This window comes from Propithecus coquereli, unplaced genomic scaffold (assembly GCF_000956105.1).
Source record: "Propithecus coquereli isolate 6110/MARCELLA unplaced genomic scaffold, Pcoq_1.0 Scaffold120, whole genome shotgun sequence".
Classification (NCBI taxonomy): domain Eukaryota; kingdom Metazoa; phylum Chordata; class Mammalia; order Primates; family Indriidae; genus Propithecus; species Propithecus coquereli.
Genome location: NW_012136081.1, coordinates 4,376,219 through 4,396,989, shown reverse-complemented (window position 1 = coordinate 4,396,989; position 20,771 = coordinate 4,376,219). Strand labels below are relative to the sequence as shown.

Genomic DNA, 20,771 nt, shown 5'->3' with positions numbered 1-20,771 from the left:
CCCTAAGACCACCCTGGTCTGCGTGTATGCCCTGAATTGCAGTTCTGTTTTCCCAAATAAAACGCTTTGTTCAGAGATTTGTCTCTCTATTTTATTTGACTTCAACACAGAAAAGAAATGGATGTCATAAAAATAAAGAACCAAATGGAAAATATAGAACTGAAAAATACAATAAAAACAACGAAAAATATCCTGCTGGATGGGCTCAATATGAGAGATGACGGAGGGTAGACCCAGTGACAGAGTGACAGAATTTATATGATATGAACAACAGAGAGAAAGAAAGGAACAGTCCCGCGGCCTGTGTGATGGCACTGAAAGAGCTAATGCTCCTATCATTAGAGCCCTCGAAGGAGAAGATAGAAGAATGGGACTGAGATAATTCAGAGAAGAAAGGCTGAACACTTCCCAAATTTGGTGAAAGACATAAGCCTACAGATTCAAGAAGCGGAATGAATTCCAAATAGGAAAAAAAAAAAAAAAACGCATGCCAAGGCTCATCATAATTTAACTTATGAAAACTAAAGACAGACTCCTAAAAACCGTCAGAGAGAAATGACACTTTCCTTACGGGGAACACCAATTCGAATGACAGTGTTTTCTCACTGGAAGTCATGGAAACCAGAGGAAGTGGCACATTTTTCAAGTACTGAAAAAAAGAGGGGGCAGAGAAGGAACTGTCAATGCAAATTCTACATCAGGGATGACGGGGAATTATGATCTTCTCTGAGGGTGGAAAACTAAGAGAATTTGTTGTTGCTGGCAAACCTACCATTAAAAAATGGCTGAAGGAAGTTCTCTAAATAGAAAGAAATTATAACAGAAGAAGGCTTTGGACTTCAGAAAGGAAAGAGGAACATCAAACTGGATAAAAAAATAGAGGTAAATATATTAGATTATCCTTCTCGTGAGTTTTTAAAACCGTCTGCGATGGTCGACACAAAAAGCCGTAACGTCTGCCGTAGTGCTCACTGTATTCAGAGCAAAGACGTAACCCAACTGCCACTGAAAAGTGGAGAGGGAACGGCATCTCGGTCAAAGTGAGGTTCCTGCGTTTCCCTCGGCGTTAAAGTGTTGATACCAGCGGACCGTGATAAGTTCCGTGTATATACAGCGGTGTGTCGCCACGACGGGGATACGTTCTGAGAGTGCGTCGTTGGGCGATTTTGTCGAGCCAGTGTCCCAGAGTGCACTTACACACACTGGTGGCACAGCCCACGACACTGCTACGCACTGCGTGGCACAGCCTACCGCTCCTAGCCACAGACCTGGACAGAAGTTACTGTACCGAGTACCGTCGGAATTGTAGCACACGGCGAGTATTGTGTATCTAAACACGTCTAAACGTAGAAAAGGTACAGGAAGACTGCGGTCTTGTAACCTCACGGAACTGCCATCGTGGATGTGGTCCGTCAGGGACCCGAACGCTGCTGTGCAGCAAAGCTGTACTGTAATACCCAGAACAATGTCTGCTAGGAAAACTCTCTCTGTGTCTGTCTGTCTGTCTGTCTCTCTGCCTCCAGTGGCAAAAGGTGCACCTCCACTTCCCACTCCCCTAATCAGGCTCCCGTCTGGCCACCTTGACGGTGGGAAGGGGAGTCTGAGTCCGGGGAAGCAGGAACGGTTCTGTCTCCCACCCTCCATAGCCGGATGACCGATGCCTGGGTCTGGGGTGGCCCATCCACACCCACGCCTCCTTTTTGGTCTTTTGGAGCATTTCTAGCGGAATTTTCCGATCCCGAAGAGGGAAGCTCATCTGAAGGATGGTGAATTGACAAACGTGGGAGCTTAGAGGGCATCTCTGTCCCCCTGGGTTTTCCTGCAGGAAACCATCCCTCCTCCCTCCCAGTCCCAGAGTCCTTCCGGGCCGACTCCTCCTTGGGCTGCAGGAGGTGGCACAGGCCTGGCCCGTCAGGGCACCCTGAGCCTGGCTGGGATGAGCAAGGGACAGAGGAAGGATTCATGAGACCCACTCTGGGTCTCTTGCTGGAGCTGTTGGTAAGAGAAGGGAGACGGAGAGCTGATGCCTGACATTGTCTGAGTTCCCAGAGCCAGCACCTGCCGGCTGTTTCTGTGAGGTGAGCCAAGAAGTTCCAAATATTGCATGGGACATACTTCCACTAAAAAATGCATTGTTTATCTGAGATTCAAATGTAATTGCGCATGTTGTATTCTTTGCTAAATTTGGCAACCGTGATGCAGGGAACGCAGATGCAGCAAGAGGGAAAGGTCACCTTCTTATAAGGAGCAGAGGAAGGGTGAGGATGGAGTGGGTGCTAGGATGTGGCATCAAAAAACAATATTCCCCATCCCCGTCTCCTGCCAGAATGCCTGCATCATCCACTGTTGCTTATCACAGCTCTGCAGCTGCCCGGTCAAGTGAAAATGTGGCCTCGAGAGAAAACATCAACCATCAACACTCTAGCATGAATCAGTTTGCAAAGTCGTGCATTTACTCATTATTGTCAACTGTACTGAAGGGAGGAGACTCCAGAGAGGGAGGTGCTGCTAGCTCTTTTCCTTCACTTATTCCCCGAAGCGTTTGTCTTCAGAGCACAAAGGAATTTGGACTGGTCCCCTGCAGTTCTCACCCTGGGCTGCACATCAGAGCCACAGAGGAGCCTGCCCCACCCATTACGATTCAAGCAGAACCCTCAGGAGCAGGAACCAGCCATCGTAATTTTCCCATAATTCTGATGCGCAGCCAAATCTGAGAACCAGTGGAAATAACAGTTCAGGGCTGGCTGTTCCATCCTCGGTGAGGGCTGCTGTGGCTGGCAGCCTGCTCTGTGCCAGGCACCTGGGGGACATAAATTCAGTGGGCTCTTCTAACCATCCTGCAAGGTAGACATTGCTAATCTCATTGTCTCCAGGAAGATGCAGGCTCAGAGAGGTGATGTGACTTTCTCAAGGTGACACAGCAAGTTAAGGAGCCCTGAGCACCACCACCCCCAACCCTTGCACTGTGCCGCTTCCAGGCTGTGCCACTTTGGACGGAGCCTGCCCTCTGGCCCTGCCCTCCCCCATCAGTAAACGAGAGGCAGAGATGCTGTGTCCACGGGCCTCACCCAGCCCTGCCAGCCCAGCCCTCAAATCAGCGGGTCACGTGGGGGGCCTCAAAGAGTGAGGCAGCAGGGAACAGACCAAGAGCCAACTCTAGGTGTCCTGGGCATGCCGTCAGTGAGAATGACGAGTGGGGGACCCCTTTGTCGGGGGGGCTCCACGTGAAATGGCCTTCGTGGACTTGAGCAACAGTCGTAACCATGCCAGCTGCCGGCGTGACGCCCGGAACTAGTGCGTTAACTGGACACCAGTGAGCGCCGGGCCTGTGCTGCGTGCTCCATTCCTTGTCCCCATCCTCACGGGAACACTGGCAGGGAGGGAGGGGCCACTAGGGTCCCACTTGACTGATGAGGAGGCGGAGGCTCCGGTAAAGTAATGATTTGCTCTGGAGTGAACAGCTCGTGAGTCGGGGTCTGGTGAGCCCCCGGGCGGTCCCCCGCTCCACCTTCACGCATAGCCAAAGACACTTTTTTGACCTGGACAGCTTAAGGAGCAAACGCTTGTGGTTTTTATGTTGTCAGAGACCAGGGTTTATTTTGTTTCTTTTCTGTTTTTTTTTTTTTTTAAATAATGGAGAGTGCCAGTGGGTCTTGAATGGCTCTGCCTCCGCAAAGAGGTTGTTAGAATACTGTCGAAGGAACCGCGGAGCTAAAGCCAGCCCTATTTTGTTTTTAACATTTTATTTTGAAATAACGATAAATTCCCAGGAAGCTGCAAAGAGAGCACTGAGAGGCGCTGTGTCCTTCCATCCCATTTCCCCCAATGGTGACGCCTTTTGTAACTAGAGTGTGGCCGATGTCTGTTGAATGCCTGCACATAGTTGTTGTTTTATCACACGTGTAGATTTGATGAAACCGCCTCTGCAGTCAAGACGCAGAGCCGACCACCACCACAAAGATCTCTCTGCTGCCCCTTTGCAGCCACGCCCACCCAACCCCCATCCCTCCTCTAGCCCTCCAGGCAGCCACTGACTTAGAATGAGGAAGGTTGATGTGCATTCGGGTACCAACCGCACCTACTTTTATGTGCACTTAGGATGTGGACCCACTGCCCGGTATCATCGCCACTTCTTCCTTGCGGACAGAGCCCCCAGGGATCAGGGTGGCAGTGTGACCCGCTTTATACTTCCTTCCCGGCCTGCCTTGCTGCAGGGGGTGGCCCTGTGATGCACGCCAGGCTCATAGGATGTAACGGGAATTTTCTGGAAGGCTGTAAGGAAGCTTTGGCTTTCCTGAGGCGAGGCCAGCACCAACATGATTCCCTCTCCCTGTGTTAGCGCGGATAGTTCAGCTGAGGCCACAGCATGATGGGGACCCCAAGGGAATCACAGAGAACACAGCCCGGTGTCTCCGGGCCACGAGCAAACATCAGTCCCTCTGGATTTGTTACTGGACAAAGGAAGCCCTCTTTGTCGGGCCAGTGGCTCTCTGTCAGGGATGACTTGCTCCAAAGGACACAGGACAACTGCAGATACCTTTGGTTGTCAAACTAGGGGGTCGCTACTGGCATCTAATGGGTAGAGGCTGCCAAACAATGCTCAGGAACACCTGTCTCCCAGTAAAGAGTTCCGTGGCTCCAAGTGTCAACTGTGCTGAGGGGGAGATACTCTGGTTTAGGGCACTGTGGGTTGGCATTTCTGTTCCCTGCAGTTGGAAACGCTCCCGGCAGAGGCTGCGCAACCACTGAGATTCCCAGCAGAGGTGGTATGAGGCAGCCAAGCTCCCAGGGATGAAGACAGGGCAGCAGGGACAACCCAGGTCCCGACACTAGCTGGTTATCCAAAATCCCTGTTTAACTAACCTGCCCAAGTCTCAGCTGGGAGGGCTGAGGGCTGTCGCAAAGATTAAGACCAGGGTGCTATGGCATCAAGGGCCAACATGCAGAAAGTGTTTCCTCCTGGGGCAGTGTTGCTGTCCCTCCCCCCTGCCCCCTGCCCCCCATTCCAACTGGATAACAGAATGCAACTTTTGATACAAACAAACTCCATTTTAATGTAGAAAACAAACCTCACTTACATACATAAATATAATCTGGGGGCATAAATAATGTAAGAAAATAAGAGATGTACATATCAAAATAAATTACTCATAAATATCGTGTTGGAACTAAGTGCTGGGGAAAGGGCTTGGAATCTCCCCTGCTGCTGCCCCAGGTCACAGGCAAGACTCGGTTGGGGCTTTCAGATCTTTCCTCTCTTGGTTTGTGAATGGTCTGTGCAGGCTGACACAGGGCGGGAGCCCAGGAAGCCCCAGTCTAGAGGATGGCAGGTGAGGAGGGGCAGAAAGGGCTAGGTCGGCTGGGGAAATGGAGGCAGGTGACCCACAGGACAGCGATCAGTTCTCAGGTCAGTATCCACAGGCCAAGGGGAGGTGTGGGAGAATTAGGAATGGGTGTAGGCCTGTGATGGGCAGGTGACATCCATATGACCTGGGCAGATCTGATGCCCTGGACTCCCCAGAGTGACTGGGGGGCCAGGATGAGCTGCTGGAATTGGCCATTGGCTGTCCCTCTGAGTTGGGGGTGGTGTTGGTAGCTCCGCCATCCCCCTTAGAGGAACCAGCCCTGACCCCGGCAAGCATCAGCTGTGTGCAGAGTGCTGGTCCTCAAGAAGAGGAAGGAAAGTAGGTGAACCGACTTATCTGCCTCGGGAGATTATCCATCCCAGAATCAGCCTCAGGGGGAGTTCTCAAGATTTCCTGGAGCTGGAGGTGGCTCTGGGCTTCCCCTGCTCCTGAAGCCTGGTGGCTGTGCCTGCTCCCGGTCAGTTCTGGCCTGGAGGGGTCCTTGGACAGTCCTTGGAGTTGAGATCTAGATCAATCTCACATGGGCTCACATTTACCTGCTGTTTCACAGAGCTGATCACCTGTACAGGATTGAAAAGGCCTGCTTGTCTCCTGGCTGTCCCTGCTGGAAATGATGAGAAAAAATTATAGAGAATTTCAGCTTGACAAAAGAATTTTTCCAAAGGGAGCAAGTTCCCCATCGGTGGAAGTATTCAAGCAGAACCAGGGTAGCACAGCAACTTGTCCAGCAATCTCAACCTTGAGGGAGCAGGATAGGGGGCTTGGGTAACAGCTGGGCAGGTGGAGGGCTTACATTTTATGATCATACAAGTCTATCTGCTAGAAACTGGCACAGCCATTGTAAAACTCTGAATATGTACAAACTTCTAAGTGTTTCTTCCTAAAGCTAACCAGAACACGGACTCAGGACTGTTCCTGAAGAAGCACAGCCAGAGCCTCAGTCATTTCTGAAAGCTGGGACTCTTCACCACCCCGAGTCTGGTGGCCATCCCAAACGGGTCCATGCTGTCAGTCTCCAGGGGCGAAGCAAACATGTCGGATTCCAAGTGGTCCCTGAGGTCCCCGGTCTCTGCTGGGGTCACAGGCAGCATGGGCAGGAAGTGAGACAGTGGCAGGAAGCCCCTGCCCTTGTACAGCTGCCTCTGTCTGGCGCTGCTCAGAGACACGGGCAGGTGGTGCTTCTCAGACCGGTACACGTTGTAGCCATCCGGGCGGATCTCCTCCTCGAAGGCACAGTCTTCCTCCGAGTACTGAGGCTGCAGAGGAGACAGGCAGCTCGTGAGCACTGGCGGGTAGGGGACCTCAGCTCTGACACTATCAGCGGTGGAGGAAAAGCAGGCGCATGCCCGGGCGTCTGTTACATGCTGTCCCTGGTGGCCACCATCAGTGGTCTTCCATGAGTATTATGGGCGTGCTTTTTTTTTTTGAGACAGAGTCTCACTTTGTTGCCCGGGCTAGAGTGAGTGCCGTGGCGTCAGCCTAGCTCACAGCAACCTCACACTCCTGGGCTCAAGCAATCCTCCTGCCTCAGCCTCCCAAGTAGCTGGGACTACAGGGATGCACCACCATGCCCGGCTAATTTTTTTTATATATATATTTTTAGCTGTCCAATTAATTTCTTTCTATTTTTGGTAGAGTATGGGTGTGCTTTTATATACTTCCTTAGATATACACTTTATATAAGCATATATACATTTATATGTTATATAAGTAGATGTAATATATAATGTACTTTAAATGTAAGTATATACTATATACACATTATAATAATATATAAAATGTTATATACCTTTATAAATACTTTACAATTTGTATATATACACACATGTATACTTCAGGTATATATTTCATACATGTATATTTCATGTATATACCTAATACTATATATACGCTTTATATAGATCCTTAATATTTTCCACTAAATCACCTCACTTTTTAAACCCAATCTTGTCCTAACTAATAATATCCATAAGAATCATAGGCGACATACATGTGTTTCTCTCACCCTTTACATTAGATTTATAGCTACCGACATTAAAAAAAGTTCACTGTATTCCACTGGCACTTTGGGAAACACTGATGAACCACGTTATCATTTTAGGGTCAGTCTTTTCATTAAGAATTACATGTAATCCGATGGGGGCCCAGACTGAAGCATGTACTCCCCATCTGGCTCAGAAGGAGCTGTGAGCCTTTATAATTCTAGGGGTTTTTTGCCAGATGCAGCTGGAGGAAACATCAGCCCCTACCAAGAGCCTCCCAGCAGCAGGCTCGGCAGCCCCTCCCCCACGCCAGGACCGCGCCTGCACCCAGCGGGGGGCCGGAAGTGTGTGCTCAGGGAAGCTGGTCCCTGGTCCCAGTCGCCGGTCTTAGAACATACATAGTCCACAGGGTAGAGAGGTGCCAGTGGGCAAACGCTGCCCCAGGCCAGTAAGTGTCATTACCCCTTGGAGACACAGGACATACTAAGGCAAGGACCGCGAGGGCTGGGCCGTAAACAGCTGCAGAATGAACTCAGCCTGATTTCTGCACAAGTCTACAAAGGTCACTGAACTGCAGGTGGGTGAGCGAAGTCTGATAAGCCGCGATAAGAGTAATTGCGGCAACCCACAGCTCCCGCCGAGCCCGCAGGCTGGGGCCGAGCGCCGGCGGCCGGCATTTCGCCTGAATTTCCAAAAACTGCAAATTGATAGATAAACAAATAAGGGACGTAAAACCTGACGGCTTGAGAGACTTGTATCTACTCGCTCGTTCTTCGGAAGAAATTAGTATTACTCATTCTCCAAACAGAAAATGAAATAATTTCGAGTTTCTAGAACAATGCGGAATTTCGATTAAAAAAAGAAAAAAGGAAACAAAAAATCCTCCATTTGTGCTAGGCTGTGCGCAGGGGACCAAGAGGCACAAAGGATTTTAGGTGACACCCCCCACATACCCTCAGTGTGGATTTGGGCAGACGGTGGGTTGGACCCAATGTCCCCGCCGGCCTCCCGCTGTTAGTCCTCCCCCACCTCCAGTCTTAAGTAAATGTCAAAATAACAAAAGTCGCAAGGGTGGTTTGGAAGCAGCTTTGGGTGTCAGCTTTCAGCGTCCCGACCACCTCCTGTCTGCCACCCTTTCAGGCAGAACTCGGCCACAAGCCACAAGACTTGGACACCGGTACTCTAAGTAAACGGAATATGTGGACCTCAGAGGCACAAAACAATTTTGAGACTCTAAAATTCTTTGTCCCGCGGTTCACAAAGGGGCCAGTTGGGCCGGGGGAGGCCCCGCCTCTGCATCTTCTCCGGGGTGGGGGCACCGGGCAGGCCGCTGCTGCTCCATTGGATCCCCCGGCTGCGTGGGAGGCCCCGCCGGGACCTCACACAGCCTCCGCTGCGCGCAGGGCGCGGGAGGGGCGGAGGCTGGTCCTTTGAACGCCCAGCCTTTGTTCCCGGCGACAAGAGCCCCAGCACTCGCACACTTCCGGCCCGACACTGCGGTGGTTACCTGGGCCTGCTCAGCCCGCCCCCAGCACCCCCAACAAAAAGCGTCTCCAGGGCAGGTGAGCCCAGCAGGAGGAAAAGCACGCCGCTGGAACATAATCCCAACGCATCTGCATCTTAAACCACACCATTCCCTGGCAGATAGAAATTAATTTTTTAAAAATCTCCCCAATCCCAAATGCGCTGTTCTCTTTTCTGACTTATTTGATAATCGATTTTTTTTAAGAAAAAGATAGAAGTTACGGATATGCCCTCTTTTTTTTCTTTTTCTTTCTTTTTTTCTTATCCTTGAGGGAGGGAAACGGAGGGGAGGACCACACACGCGCAGGCCGAGGCTGAAAAGGCCCGAGGTGGGTTTTCCTGTTTAATATCAAAGGGACTCAAATAATGGGTTTCCTCGCCCGGCTGGGTCGGTCCTTGGCTCAACTGGAAATGCAAAGGCGGCTCTCACCATTCCCCAGCAACTGGCACGGACCATAAATTTCCGTAGGAAATAGTCGGACATTATCTTAATCGGTCCTGGCAATCTGTCCCTCGAAGTTCCGGGCCCCGGGCGGAGGAGGCGAGGAAACCCTGGATTCGATCCAGCTCGCCCTTCTCCCCTAGAAGCCCCCGCCTGGGGACAAGCGTAGGTCCTGCGCCCCGGGGCATCCCGCCCCGTGAGGACACTTACCAGTCCCTGCATCCTGCCGTCGGCGCCCATGCAGAGGTACCGTACGCTGTGCACGCCCTTGATGGCCACGGTCCGAAGAGCGACTGCCCTGATCTCCAACAAACCTGGGCGCAAGGGAAGCAAGAAGCTGCATCCCGGCCCTGCAGGGCCCGCAACACGTGGATGTGGTCGGTCCACGCGCCTGTGCCCCTCCCTAGCTTCCCGCGCTATCTGGGGGCCAAGACAGGGATTGTAACGCCACGGTGCCAAAACCTAGGGTTCCCGGGAGTTGAGGGGTCTGCGGGAGCCGAGGGAGGGCAAAGGAAGGAGGGACGCAGAGGTGGGCGCGGGCGACCAGGCTGGTGGGGGGCCCGGCTGGCACTCACTATGTGCGCTCTGGCCCCGTGCGCAGTCCACGGAGCCGTCGGCGCGGATGCGCAGGAAGCAGCTGGAGAGGCCGTGGGGGCCGGCGGTGTACAGGTGCCTCAGGCGTATGGGCTCGCCCCAGCCGTAGTGCACGTGCGGGCCCGCGTCCGAGAAGGCCAGCGGGCGCCCGGCCGCGGTCAACCAGAGGCCGGCCAGGACCAGGGCGCGGGCCACCACACAACTGCTTAGCCCGCTCAGCATGGCAGCTCCGTGGGGCTCTCGGCGCGGCTCCGGCGGCAGGGTTGCTGGAGGCTGGGCGGCGACTGGGATGCGCTGCGGGGCTGTGTGTGCTGAATTGGGGTGGCCGTGGGCCTCGAGCTAGCAGTGCAGTCCGGGCACCTCGGGCGCGCAGCGCTCCTGCTCCGACGGCGCGGCGGCTCCCGGCCAGCAGCTTTATAAAGCGCCTTACTGGACCCGCGGGTAGGTGCCCGGGACACCCGAGCATTTCTTATCAGGATTGCATCAAGCCTCCGCCCCCCGCACACACCCACTCACACCCCGCCTCCGGCCCCAGCCCCCTTCCCCGGCCCCGGCTGGAGGGCGGTAGATCCTCGTCCCTGCCCGGGTGACCCCGCCCAGGCCGTTCGGATCTGGGGGAGGAGGAGGCCCCGCTTTGCGGCAGGGTTTTGGGGAACTCCTCTGCGCGGTGCAGCGGCCCGGTAGTTTTTGGCTGGGCGAGTTAGATTTTGTAAACCAAAATAGTAGACAACGAGAGCCCCTGTGCGAGACCACAGGCTCCCCGGGGGATGCGCTTGGCGTGGGGCACTACCAGGGCAGGGATCAGGAACCCCAGGACCAGAGCTTGGGGGGCACTGAGTTTTGCCTCCTTCATCCCTCGCCTCGGCTTTGGGGCCCTTCCACTTAAAAGACCACACGCGCCCCCTCCCCCGACATTCCCAACCCAGCAAATCTCCAGACGTCAAAGCCGTCCATTAGAATTTCCCCCTGCAGTTCGGACCTTTTCAGGTCCTCCCGGCTTAATCTTCTTGCGTTCCCGCCCCCGGCCCCTTTTATCCGTGCAAATTGCCCCCGACGGGGGGCCGGGCGCGATCTCCGCCGGTGAGGAACAATGGGCGCGTCTGCAGCGGGGCGGGCGCCAGGTGGCGCTCCCAGGCCGCGCCGCGAGTGCTCTGCGCTCTCCCCGGGCCCGCGGCGGTGCCCGGAGGTGCGACCTGAAGGGTGGTCCTCGGGAAGGTGATTTTCGGGTGGGCCGGGCTGGCAAGCTGTGGGATTGGAGGCGGGGGCGCGGGGAGGCAGGACTGTGCGAGGCGCCTGTGTCGGCGGCGCGGTCCTGGGGGCCTGAGCGCGGAGGGCCGGGGAGGCCGCGAGCGCCCTACCGGGTGCGCAGGGCGCGAGGAGCAGTGACTTGCGGTCCTGGCGCCAAGTGGAAAAACGGAGAAGTGGCTCCTGCGAATAAAGAAAACGACATCTAGAGAATCCCCTGGCGGGGACGAAGGGGTCCGCCTAGGGGACTTTGGCTTAACCCTGATTCTTTCTCATTAGTGCTCCAACCCCCCGGCTCCTGGGCGTGGGGCTGCAGGAGTCGCGTTTTTGGAAGAGCAGCGCTGGCCCAGCGCATGGTGACGGGGAGGGCAAGCGGCGGAGACGCCGCAGAGAAATGCCAGGCCTAATGAATTTCAATGAGTAAAGGCCACATTCATGCCTCAGTCAGTGACTGGCGTTAATGACGGAGCGCGCAGAAAATGTCACCAGGAAAGTCTTTACAAAAAGACATCATCCCGAAGGCTTTCTAGACCAGGGTCCCCCACGCTGTGTGTCTTGGTTCAGAAAGCCGTGGCTTCTGTTAAATCTAATTACTTCCCCCCGGTGGCTTTAAATCGACGGCGGCTCCTATTAAACTTAATTACCCTCCCCTGCAGCTTTCGTTTTAAAGATCCTGATAAATGCTTGATAAATGTGGGGGCTTGCGGAGGATGGCAGCCGCCGCATCGGGGGACATGACCCGAATCGGACCGGTGGAGGGGGGAGATGGCGGTCTCCGGTTCCACTCCCAGCCCTCTGCTATTCCTTCTTGGGACCTGCGGGAAGGAGGGTGACCCGTGAGATCCGGGAGCTCAGGGAAACGATAAAGGTGGAGGCTGCCCTGCCTGGAGGGCTTCCTGTGCCCCAGGGCGCACACGGTGGTAGGCACTTTATGGGTGTGGTGAGCGAAAATCTCCTCAAGAACCCCCCCCCCCGCCCAAACAGCTGGGAAACGGTGCCCCAGAGAAGTGGCGGAGTGAGGCAAGGCCGCCAACCTGTGAGTGGTGAAGCTGGAATCTGAACCCAGACAGTTGGGCCTGTAGGTCCAGGCTGTGTTGCGTCTCAGGAGGCAGTCTGGTCCGGTCTGGGGGAACGGGCTCCGGGTCAGACCCTCCAGGGGATGCACCAGCACCTGGCCACTCCCTGGGCAGGTCATAAACTGCTGGATCGGTTGCCTCCCCAATTTGCTCTCAGGATTGTCCGAGGGTCACATGGAAGCGTGGACACAAAGAGCCAGGGATGTAGTTCATAAGATAATGACAGCCAGTCCTGAGGGTCAGCTAGGTACCGGCAGGCATCTCGTAGTCACAGCAATGCTCTGGGAGTTCAGGTGATTGATGCTGCTGCGTGTGAGGAGTGGGAGGCTCACAGAGATGGACAGCCAGCCGGGGAGCATCTGTGCCCAGGTGGGCTGATGCTCAAGCCTGGGTGTTTGTAGGTACCCCCTGGTGTGTGTGGCTGGAAGAAGCCAGGAGGGCAGCGCTGGGCAGCAGAGGGCGCTGCAGCCAGCGGCGTGGCTCCCTTGGAGCCAGGTCCTCCTGCCAAGCCTCGGTGCACACCTGGACCCCTGAAGCCAGGGATGTACTGCCTTGGGCTGACTTTGATTTCTCAGGTTGCATTTGATTTGCTCCAGGTGGCTGAGCCAGCCGAATCGCCCCAGTGAGATTGCATTCACTGAGTAGCGTGAGCAAAGGTGAGTGGCGTCCGCAGCACCTGCTGCTGTCAGCCCAAGCAGGGACCCAGGGGTCTCGGGCCCAGATGGCCAGAAGGGCTTGACTGGTGGCTTTGCTCCGCATTCGATGTCAGCTGAGTTTTCTTTAAACTGCCTTGTTGAAGCGTAAATCCTTTTTCTGGGGTCTCTGTCCTTCCACCTGAGGGTGTGGAGGTTGCTCCTTTCTGACTGTGGCAAATGAGCTATTTTCATCTTCTCTAAACCTGCGTCCCAACGACTAAGAAAATCGTGTTCAGCGTCACTTCCAGTTTTCGCGTTATGAAAATTATAGTTTTTCTTTTATTTTACAATTGTAAATTTACATTACATTGTCAAATATACATTCTTAAGTACTTAAGCACTCCCCCAGGGGCCCTCGCAAACCCCCTGTCCCCACCTCGGGACTGAAAATTATTTTGCAGTTGGAGAAACATCTGGGTGTTCGTAAAAATCTTCATCAGAAAATAAGGACTGCGGTAGAGCTCGGCGTAGAAGGGGCTGTGAACACGGAGGAGGAGGCCAAGTCCGCGCAGCTGGCTCTGGCCCAATCTGGGGCTGGGACCCAGTGACTCCTGAATCTCAGCCCAATATTTTTGCTGGAACTTGCTAGAATACGCATTATTTCCCCCAAGAGGGGGAATTTAAAATAATAATAATTTCTGATTCAGCAAAACCCAATTTTTCACCTATATGGATCATTATTTCAAAAAGAGGCCACCCAGATAGTTCGGAAATTGGTAGGGGCAGAGGCAGCATAGAAAAAGGAAGACCTCTTTGAGCGTCCGTTTTCTCATTTGTCAAGCAGCAAGAGGAATACCTAATTCTCCGAGGGTCATAGGAGCATTAGAAAAGATACCAGTATTTGTATAGAGACTGCCTAGCACACGTAGGTGTACAATAGAAGGGGTAGCTATTGTTATTTATGTAAATGCTACTCTCTGGCTATGTTTGCCATTATTTATTTTAAAATAAATATTATTTATTTTAAAATGTAATGGCAACTCTAGAAAAAAACGAATCAAAAACTGATCAGTGATCTGCTGGGGTTGAGAACAACTGGAAAAAGGTAAATGGAAGACGAACATGTTCTGTATCTTGATTGTGGTGATGCATAAACAGGCAATGACACTTGTCAAAACTCATAAAATTGTGCCCTTAAAATTAGGGTGCATTTTTTTGTTTCAAGGTAATTTCTGTTAAGTTTTACAGTTAGAGTAAATTGTGTCTGAGTCTTATAAATGTGTTAATATAGATACTGTTGATATTTTTCCAAACTTTTTATTGTGTTAAAATACACACAACATAAAATTTATCATCTTAACCATTTTTAGGTGTACTGTTCAGTAAGATGAATGCATTCATAATGCTGTGTTAAAGCTATCACCGCTACTCATCTCTAGAATTTTTTCATGTGTAAAAATGAAACTCTATATGGGGTGTGCTTTATTTTAAATTATACCTCCATAAAGTTAAACATTTTCATTGCAAAAAGTAGTACTTGTTCATGGTTGAAAATTTGGGACATCCCAAAAGATGCAATAAATACAGTTTTAAAACCTAGACTATCATTCCCGCATTATGAACCACTGTTTATATTTGGGTGAATTTCTTCCTCAGACTTTTTAAAAATATGTAGGTGTCTTTTAAAAAACAAACAAACAGCATTTGAATTGTAACCTCCTTTCCATCCAATTTAGTTGTAAACACTTCCCTTGGGATTAAAGCTCCTTCTACAACATCCTTTGATGCCAGCAGATCTGGGCGAGGTGCCCTGGAGGGTCCAATCTGTCCCCTACTGCTGGACATTTAGAGTGTGTCCAATTTTCCCTCCCAGACCATGCAGGCAAAGACATCCCCGGAGACACATCTCGTACATCTTGGGAGGGGAATTGCTGAGCCCCAAGGTCTCTCTTCCCTGGTAGTCCCCGCCCTGTGTAAATCTGTAGCAGGGCGGGATGTGGCAGCTTGGTCCTGGAGTTCAGGAAGCTGCTGAGGGCAGCACGGCTTCCTCCGGACACCTGCGCCTCTGAGACTTGTGTTGGAGCAACAGCCACCAGCAGGCCCCCACGTGCTGTAGGAGCTGGGATTGGAACCCTCTTTTGCTGCCGGTTCAGGACTGTCCGGGCCTGAGCCCTGCCGCTGGCTAAGCTCCCCCAGCCGGGTAGGGCCCGGTCGTGATGACAGGAGCTGAAGGATGGACGTGGCTGCAAAGCTGGTTTCTGCTATGGGAATTCTCTTTTCCCTCTGCTCTCCCTCATCACAGCAGAAACGGGTTCCAAGAGAAAATGTGCTGCCTGGTCAGTGTAGCTGTCTTGTGTAAGGATGCAGCCACACTTTAAATGTCACCTGTTTAAAGAAAACAAAAAGTAGCTTAATGAGAAAACATAAACAGCGCTCACAGCGACTTCATGAAAATTCATAAAGTTAAAATATTGAGGGTGGGAAATTGCTGGAAGCCCAGACCTCTGTCGGCTTCTGTGGAGGTAGAAGAGGCCCAAGGCTCCGCAGGTTGACTGTTCTTCAAGCTTCATGCACAAAGCGATGATTCTTTTCTCTCCAAGACAATAGCCACCTTCCCACGATGCATTTTCTGTTTCTTCTGTCAGAGGCTGTTAGGAAACCCCGAGACAGGCTCGTGCAGCACAGTGTGCCGAGTGTTTGAAACATGCTGGTAAGGATGACGACAGTGGTGACGGCTGGCACTCACTGAGCCCCGGGACGGTGCCTAGAAGTGTGCGAGGCCATGTACATACGTCGTCGCATTTATCTTCACAGCGCCCATTTTCAAGATGGGGAAAGTGAGGCTCTGAAACGGCACCTTAGCCAGAGTCACAAAGCTAATCAACAGCAGAGTTGGGATTTGAACCTAGTTCTGGCTGAATTCGAGTCACAAAGCTGTTTAATCATCACACTCTATTTTTAGAAAAAGCAAAACCCAAACGGGCCTCTCTTTTGGGAAATGAAGAGGCCTGCCCAAGTTCAGAGCCTCAGTGAGAGTCAGGACCCCGACTTCTGATTCCCCAGCCCCACGACCTGCCCACGTGCTCCCCAGAGTGCTCACTGGAGACCCCAGCGGGACAGCCAGAGAGGCCCCTTCTTGGTGCAGCCCTCAGCTTCGTCTGTGCGGCTCTGCTGTCCCTGCCGCTCATTTCTTGGGGTGGAGATTTCCCTGCCGTGTCTCCTCCTCCAACGAGGCCCGGGGAGCTGGGGCTGTGTGCGTACAGTTTACAGCTGTGTCCCCCGTGCCCTGCACAGAGCCTGACCCCGTTAGTGGTTGAGAAATACTGGTGAATCATTGAAAAGAACCAGGTTGTTAACGTTGCCATTAATTCACGACTGGTTGCTTGTCCGTCGGTTCCTTGTCCGTCCTTCTCTCCCTCCTGCCACCCTTTCTTGGCTTCCATTGCCGAATGGTCCTTCTTGGTCCTTTGTCCCATCTTCACATCCTTCCCAAGCCCTTCCTATGGGTCAGGCATGGCACTGAGTAATTCAGACCCTCTTTCAGCCCTGTGGGACCCCGGCGGCTGGACTTCTAACCGGGCAGGGGGTGTGTGGGGGCAGCCGGTGGTGTAGGGGGGAGGCCCTGCCCGGGCTGATGTGTATGTCTGTTGAAGGCTGCTTTGGGTCAACAGGGGTTGCATTAACAAGAACTTTCTTCAAAGTCCAGGACACCCTTGCCCGGGAACTGTCCCCTGCACACAGTCTCATTTCAGGGGGGCACTTCCAGACACCAAGTCACCCACTCGAATTTTCACCGTGACTCTGTACATCCCAGCGGTAGGAGAGAAAGTAACCTGCCAGCCCTGGGGGCAGGAAAGGTGTTCGCTCTGAGTCACATCCAGTCCGTCGGCCCCGGCTCCTGTGCAGCGCGGCGTCACCTCTGGCGCGTGGCCTGCGGTTACCCTGCAGCGGCAATACGAGCAAGCTGTCGTCCCGTCTTACAGAAGAGAGGCCAAGGCACAAAGCCCGGCTGGCTGCAGAGATCCAGCGATGGTAAGGGACTGAGAGCAGGTTCTGGGAAGGGGGGAGGATGCCTGCGGTCACCTGGGCACCAGGGGCTCCAGGACAGTGCTTTCCCCAGGCCTGGGTAGAGACCCTTGGGCAGCGCAGATACTCCCGGAGGTGACGCTCGTGTGAGATGGACCACGCTCTTCCAGTTCATTTGAAATGATGGACTCAGAATTCTGGGTCAGAGAGAATCTTCAAGATTTCCTGGAAGCCTCTTATCCTCACATAAGTGAAATAAAAATCAGAGGGGAAAGAGAGATTTGCCCAAAGATGCCAGCCAGTGGGCAGCAGGGAAGGGCCTAGAAGTTCTCTAAAACAGCACCCCCTTCTCTGCCCCAAATAAACACGCACGGTCCAGTTCCACATTTAATTTGCAATAAAGTCTTTTCAAAAGGAGGACCCCACACTCGGAAGTGTCCTTATTACAAACGCCTGCCCAGGCAGGTTGGCGGGTGGGGAGCGACTGCTCAGCGAGAGAAGGGCTTTCTCTTGGGGTGATGAAAATGTTTGGAGCCTTGACAAGGGCGGTGGCTGGGAATGTTCTAGATGTCACAGTGAATTGTGCGCTTTAAAGTGGTTAATTTTACATTATGTCAGTTTCACTTCAGTAAAAGCAAATCATGAAAAAGAGAAGAAACGGTTATGAGGGGCATTCCCGGAACCTGGGGGGTCTGTGCGTGAACTGCTGAACTTCCTGGGTCTGACCTTGTGTCGGGGTTCCGTAGGGAATGTCCTTCTACTTAGGAGACACACACCGAAGTATTTAGAGAAAAACGTGTCATATCTGCAACCGGCCTCCGAGCGGTTCAGGAAATCGGGTGTGTGTGTGTGTGTGTGTGATGAGAGAATGTGAATGGAATGTGGCAAAATGTGGGTGAATGTCGGTGTTCCTCTTACTGTTCTCAAAACATCTCCATAAGTTTGAAATTTTTCAAAATAAAAAAGCTGAGGGGAAAAAGCCAACCTACAGATTTGTCACAGACTGGTTCCAGGGGTGTCTGCGTGTGCAGCGGTGTCTGCGTCGTGCAGGAGTTTGCAGGCCACGGAGTTTGCAGGCCACGGAGCGTGCACAGCCTGGGCACACGTTACTGTGGGGTCCTCAAGGCAGCCCCCGGAGCAGGAACCAAGGCTCAGAGGCTGCGCTGACCCCGGCAGCACTGAGCAGATTTGGAGGGAAACAGCCGGGCTACTCTGGGTCTCCTGGGGCGCGTCTCCTAGATAATCAGGAGTCTCGTTGCATCCCAATAGCAAAGGCAGGGAACACATTTTCCAAGGCAGCCAGTCCCTGGGGACTGACCCCAAACTCTTGTCACTCCCTCAGGAGCATTCCCTTTTCCCCGTCCTATTTCGTACAAGGAGTGGTGACTCAGTCTTTTCTCAGTGGGTAGCTTCCTTTTGGGTCAGAAGTAATGCTTTGTTTTTCTTAAACAGGACATTTTTATAAACTTGGTTGTTGGGTCTTGTTCTGTATGGAGGGAACAGCATCCTGTTGGAAGTGGTCGATCTTGCGTACAAAGCTGAGAAGCAAACCCGTGCCGAAGCCCCAGAGAACAGTCCTGTTAGGGACAGAGGCCTTGAGAAGGCGAACCCCCCTCCAGCGTTGCAGAGCGCTTTGCACCGTCTTATTGCTGACGAGGGGCACCATGTAGCTGAGGCTCTGCTCGGGGCCAGACTGTGCGTACATATGTGTGCGCATGTGCTTATGTGTGCATGTGAGTATGTGTGCTTGTGTGTACATTTGTATCAGTGCACGTGTGCATTTGTGTGTGAGTGAATAAAACACACGTGTGTTCTCGTGTGTGGGATGCGTGTGCATGCATGTGTGCGTGCATGTGTCATTGATAGTTCTTGCAGCGACAGCTCTGGGGGCTCGATCTCCATTTTGCTGACAAGTACACATAGCTCAGAAAGGCTCAGAAAGAACCCTTGACTTTGTGGCACTCACTATGGTCGTACTTGCTATAGTTGTCATGAAATGATGATGTATGTGATTATTTCCCCACAGTGCGCCTCTGCCCAGTGTCTGCAAGCTCGAGAGAGGTGCACGCGCGTGTGTGTGTATGTGTGTCATTACCATGTCCAGCATAGCCCCGGCTTGGCAGGGGGTGGTAAATCTCCCCTGAATGCAGGAGAGAATGGGGGGAGGAGGAAGGCAGGAGGGAGCAGAAGAAAGTGGGGTCCGCAGCGGCCTTCTAGCCCCTCCTTTCAGACAGGTTGGGGAAACCAGGGGTATTCCATTTTGAGGCATTTAAACAGATGATCCAGGCTCAGTTCCTGCTGGGTTTCAGGCACACATACCACAGATCGAGGGGGATGGAGAATCCCTGCTGAAGGCTCCCTCTCTGTGCCCTCCAGCCGGGTCCCCACCCAGGAAATGGGATGGTGTGCAGCTGCAGAGGGTGGCCTGAGGATGAGGGGCCTCCAGGAGTGGCCGGATGGGGCCAGGGCAAAGGGGCTGGGACATGGGGCTGTGTTAGTCTGGGGGGGCAGGGGCCTCTTCCCAGGGCCCCATCAGGGCTGCTCTGGACCTGACCCGCCAGTCCACTCCGGCGCAGGCCGTGCTCTGCCCTCCCCCAGGGCGACCCTGCCCAGCGCTTGCCCCCTCTTCCACCCGGCCTGGCTCCCTGTTGCACACTGTCTTGTAGACAGAGAGAGCAAGTGCCGCACCCAGGCTGTGTGCAGGACTCGCTGCAGCCCTGGCTACGCATGGGAGGACTGAGGAGAGGACAGCCCAGGCCAGAGAGCGGGGAGGGGAGCTCCCGCCTCTCTCCTGCCCCTCCCGCCTCATCCCCGGTGCTTCTCCTTCCTGCCTCCCCTGCACAGCACACAGGGTCAGCGCCCAGTGGGTGCCTGGGGTCTTCCGACAGGGATTCAAGCACGTGACCCCGGAAGCAGCCAGGGGCCTCTCCCCTGCTGTCCCATAGCCAGGAAGGAAATAACACGGATTCTGTTCACCCCTCACGCGGTAGTGGTTCGGCCAGCCCGACTGGCCTATTCCCTGTAGTCGTCAGTTGGTGGCGGGATGGGGTCCCTCGCTGACAGGCTGGCAGGACAGCCAGTCACCAATGGGGCCACCTCACCCGTGCGGAAAACCTGGGCCGTGCGGGCAGCGCTTCCTCTTCGACTGTCAGCGTCAGTGTCTGATTCCCAGGATTTCTGTTTGTTTTAAGGGTTTCTTCTAGAAGCTTCTGCACAAGACAGTTGGAGTCATAGTCTCTGCTCCTCTTGAACTTGGGACCAGTGACCCTGAGAGTGTTTATGTGACATCCCTGGTGAGACTTGGCTGACTCTGCTTCCTCTGCCACTTGGGCCCCTCCCCTGCTGAGCTGGGCATCCCGTGGGTGGTGGCAGCGGCAAAGCCAGCTCATGCAGCCCTGAAGGGCCCCCAGAGACCACCCTGCCACCAGGCATCCGCCACAGGACTTTCCTGAGTGGTGGCAACGTGGCACTGGCTTTCAGCTCTCTCTGGCTCTGATCACGGTCAGCGTCTGCGAGGACAGCAGGGGCCATTCACTGGGCACCTGCTACATCCCAGGCTTCACTGAGTGGGCCGCCTCCAGCCCTCACGCCAGCCCACGAGGGGCAGCTTTTCCCACCCAAGGCCATGCGACTCCTTGGCAGCAGGGTCGGGATTGGAAGACAGACGCTGGGCTCTGCATTGGCTCCGGGGCTGCCTTGACACCTGACTGCAGACCGGGTGCCTCAGACAACAGAAATTGGCGACCCCACGGTTCTGGAAGCTGGAAACAGAAATGTTGGCAGGTGGGTTCTTTTTTTTGAGACAGAGTCTCACTTTGTTGCCCAGGCTAGAGTGAGTGAGTGCCGTGGCATCATCCTAGCTCACAGCAACCTCACACTCC

At 53.5% G+C, this 20,771-nt stretch overlaps 1 protein-coding gene across 1 annotated transcript; it reads right to left on the bottom strand.

The window, feature by feature from the left end:
- Nucleotides 1-6,307: 6,307 nt before the first annotated feature.
- Nucleotides 6,308-10,238, bottom strand: FGF19 (fibroblast growth factor 19). Its single transcript, XM_012665414.1, has 3 exons — nucleotides 9,890-10,238; nucleotides 9,525-9,628; nucleotides 6,308-6,622 (listed from the first exon to the last, which is right to left on the bottom strand). The coding sequence occupies exons 1-3, from the start codon at nucleotides 10,128-10,130 to the stop codon at nucleotides 6,308-6,310; spliced, it is 660 nt and encodes a 219-aa protein (XP_012520868.1). The 5' UTR covers nucleotides 10,131-10,238.
- Nucleotides 10,239-20,771: the final 10,533 nt, after the last annotated feature.

Coding starts and splice junctions, on each gene's coding strand:
- FGF19 (XM_012665414.1), bottom strand. CDS start 10,130: ATGCTGAGCGGGCTAAGCAGTTGTGTGGTGGCCCGCGCCCTGGTCCTG. Junction 9,629..9,889: donor ACGGGGCCAGAGCGCACATA/GTGAGTGCCAGC, acceptor CCTTGCGCCCAG/GTTTGTTGGAGATCAGGGCA. Junction 6,623..9,524: donor ACGGCAGGATGCAGGGACTG/GTAAGTGTCCTC, acceptor TCTCCTCTGCAG/CCTCAGTACTCGGAGGAAGA.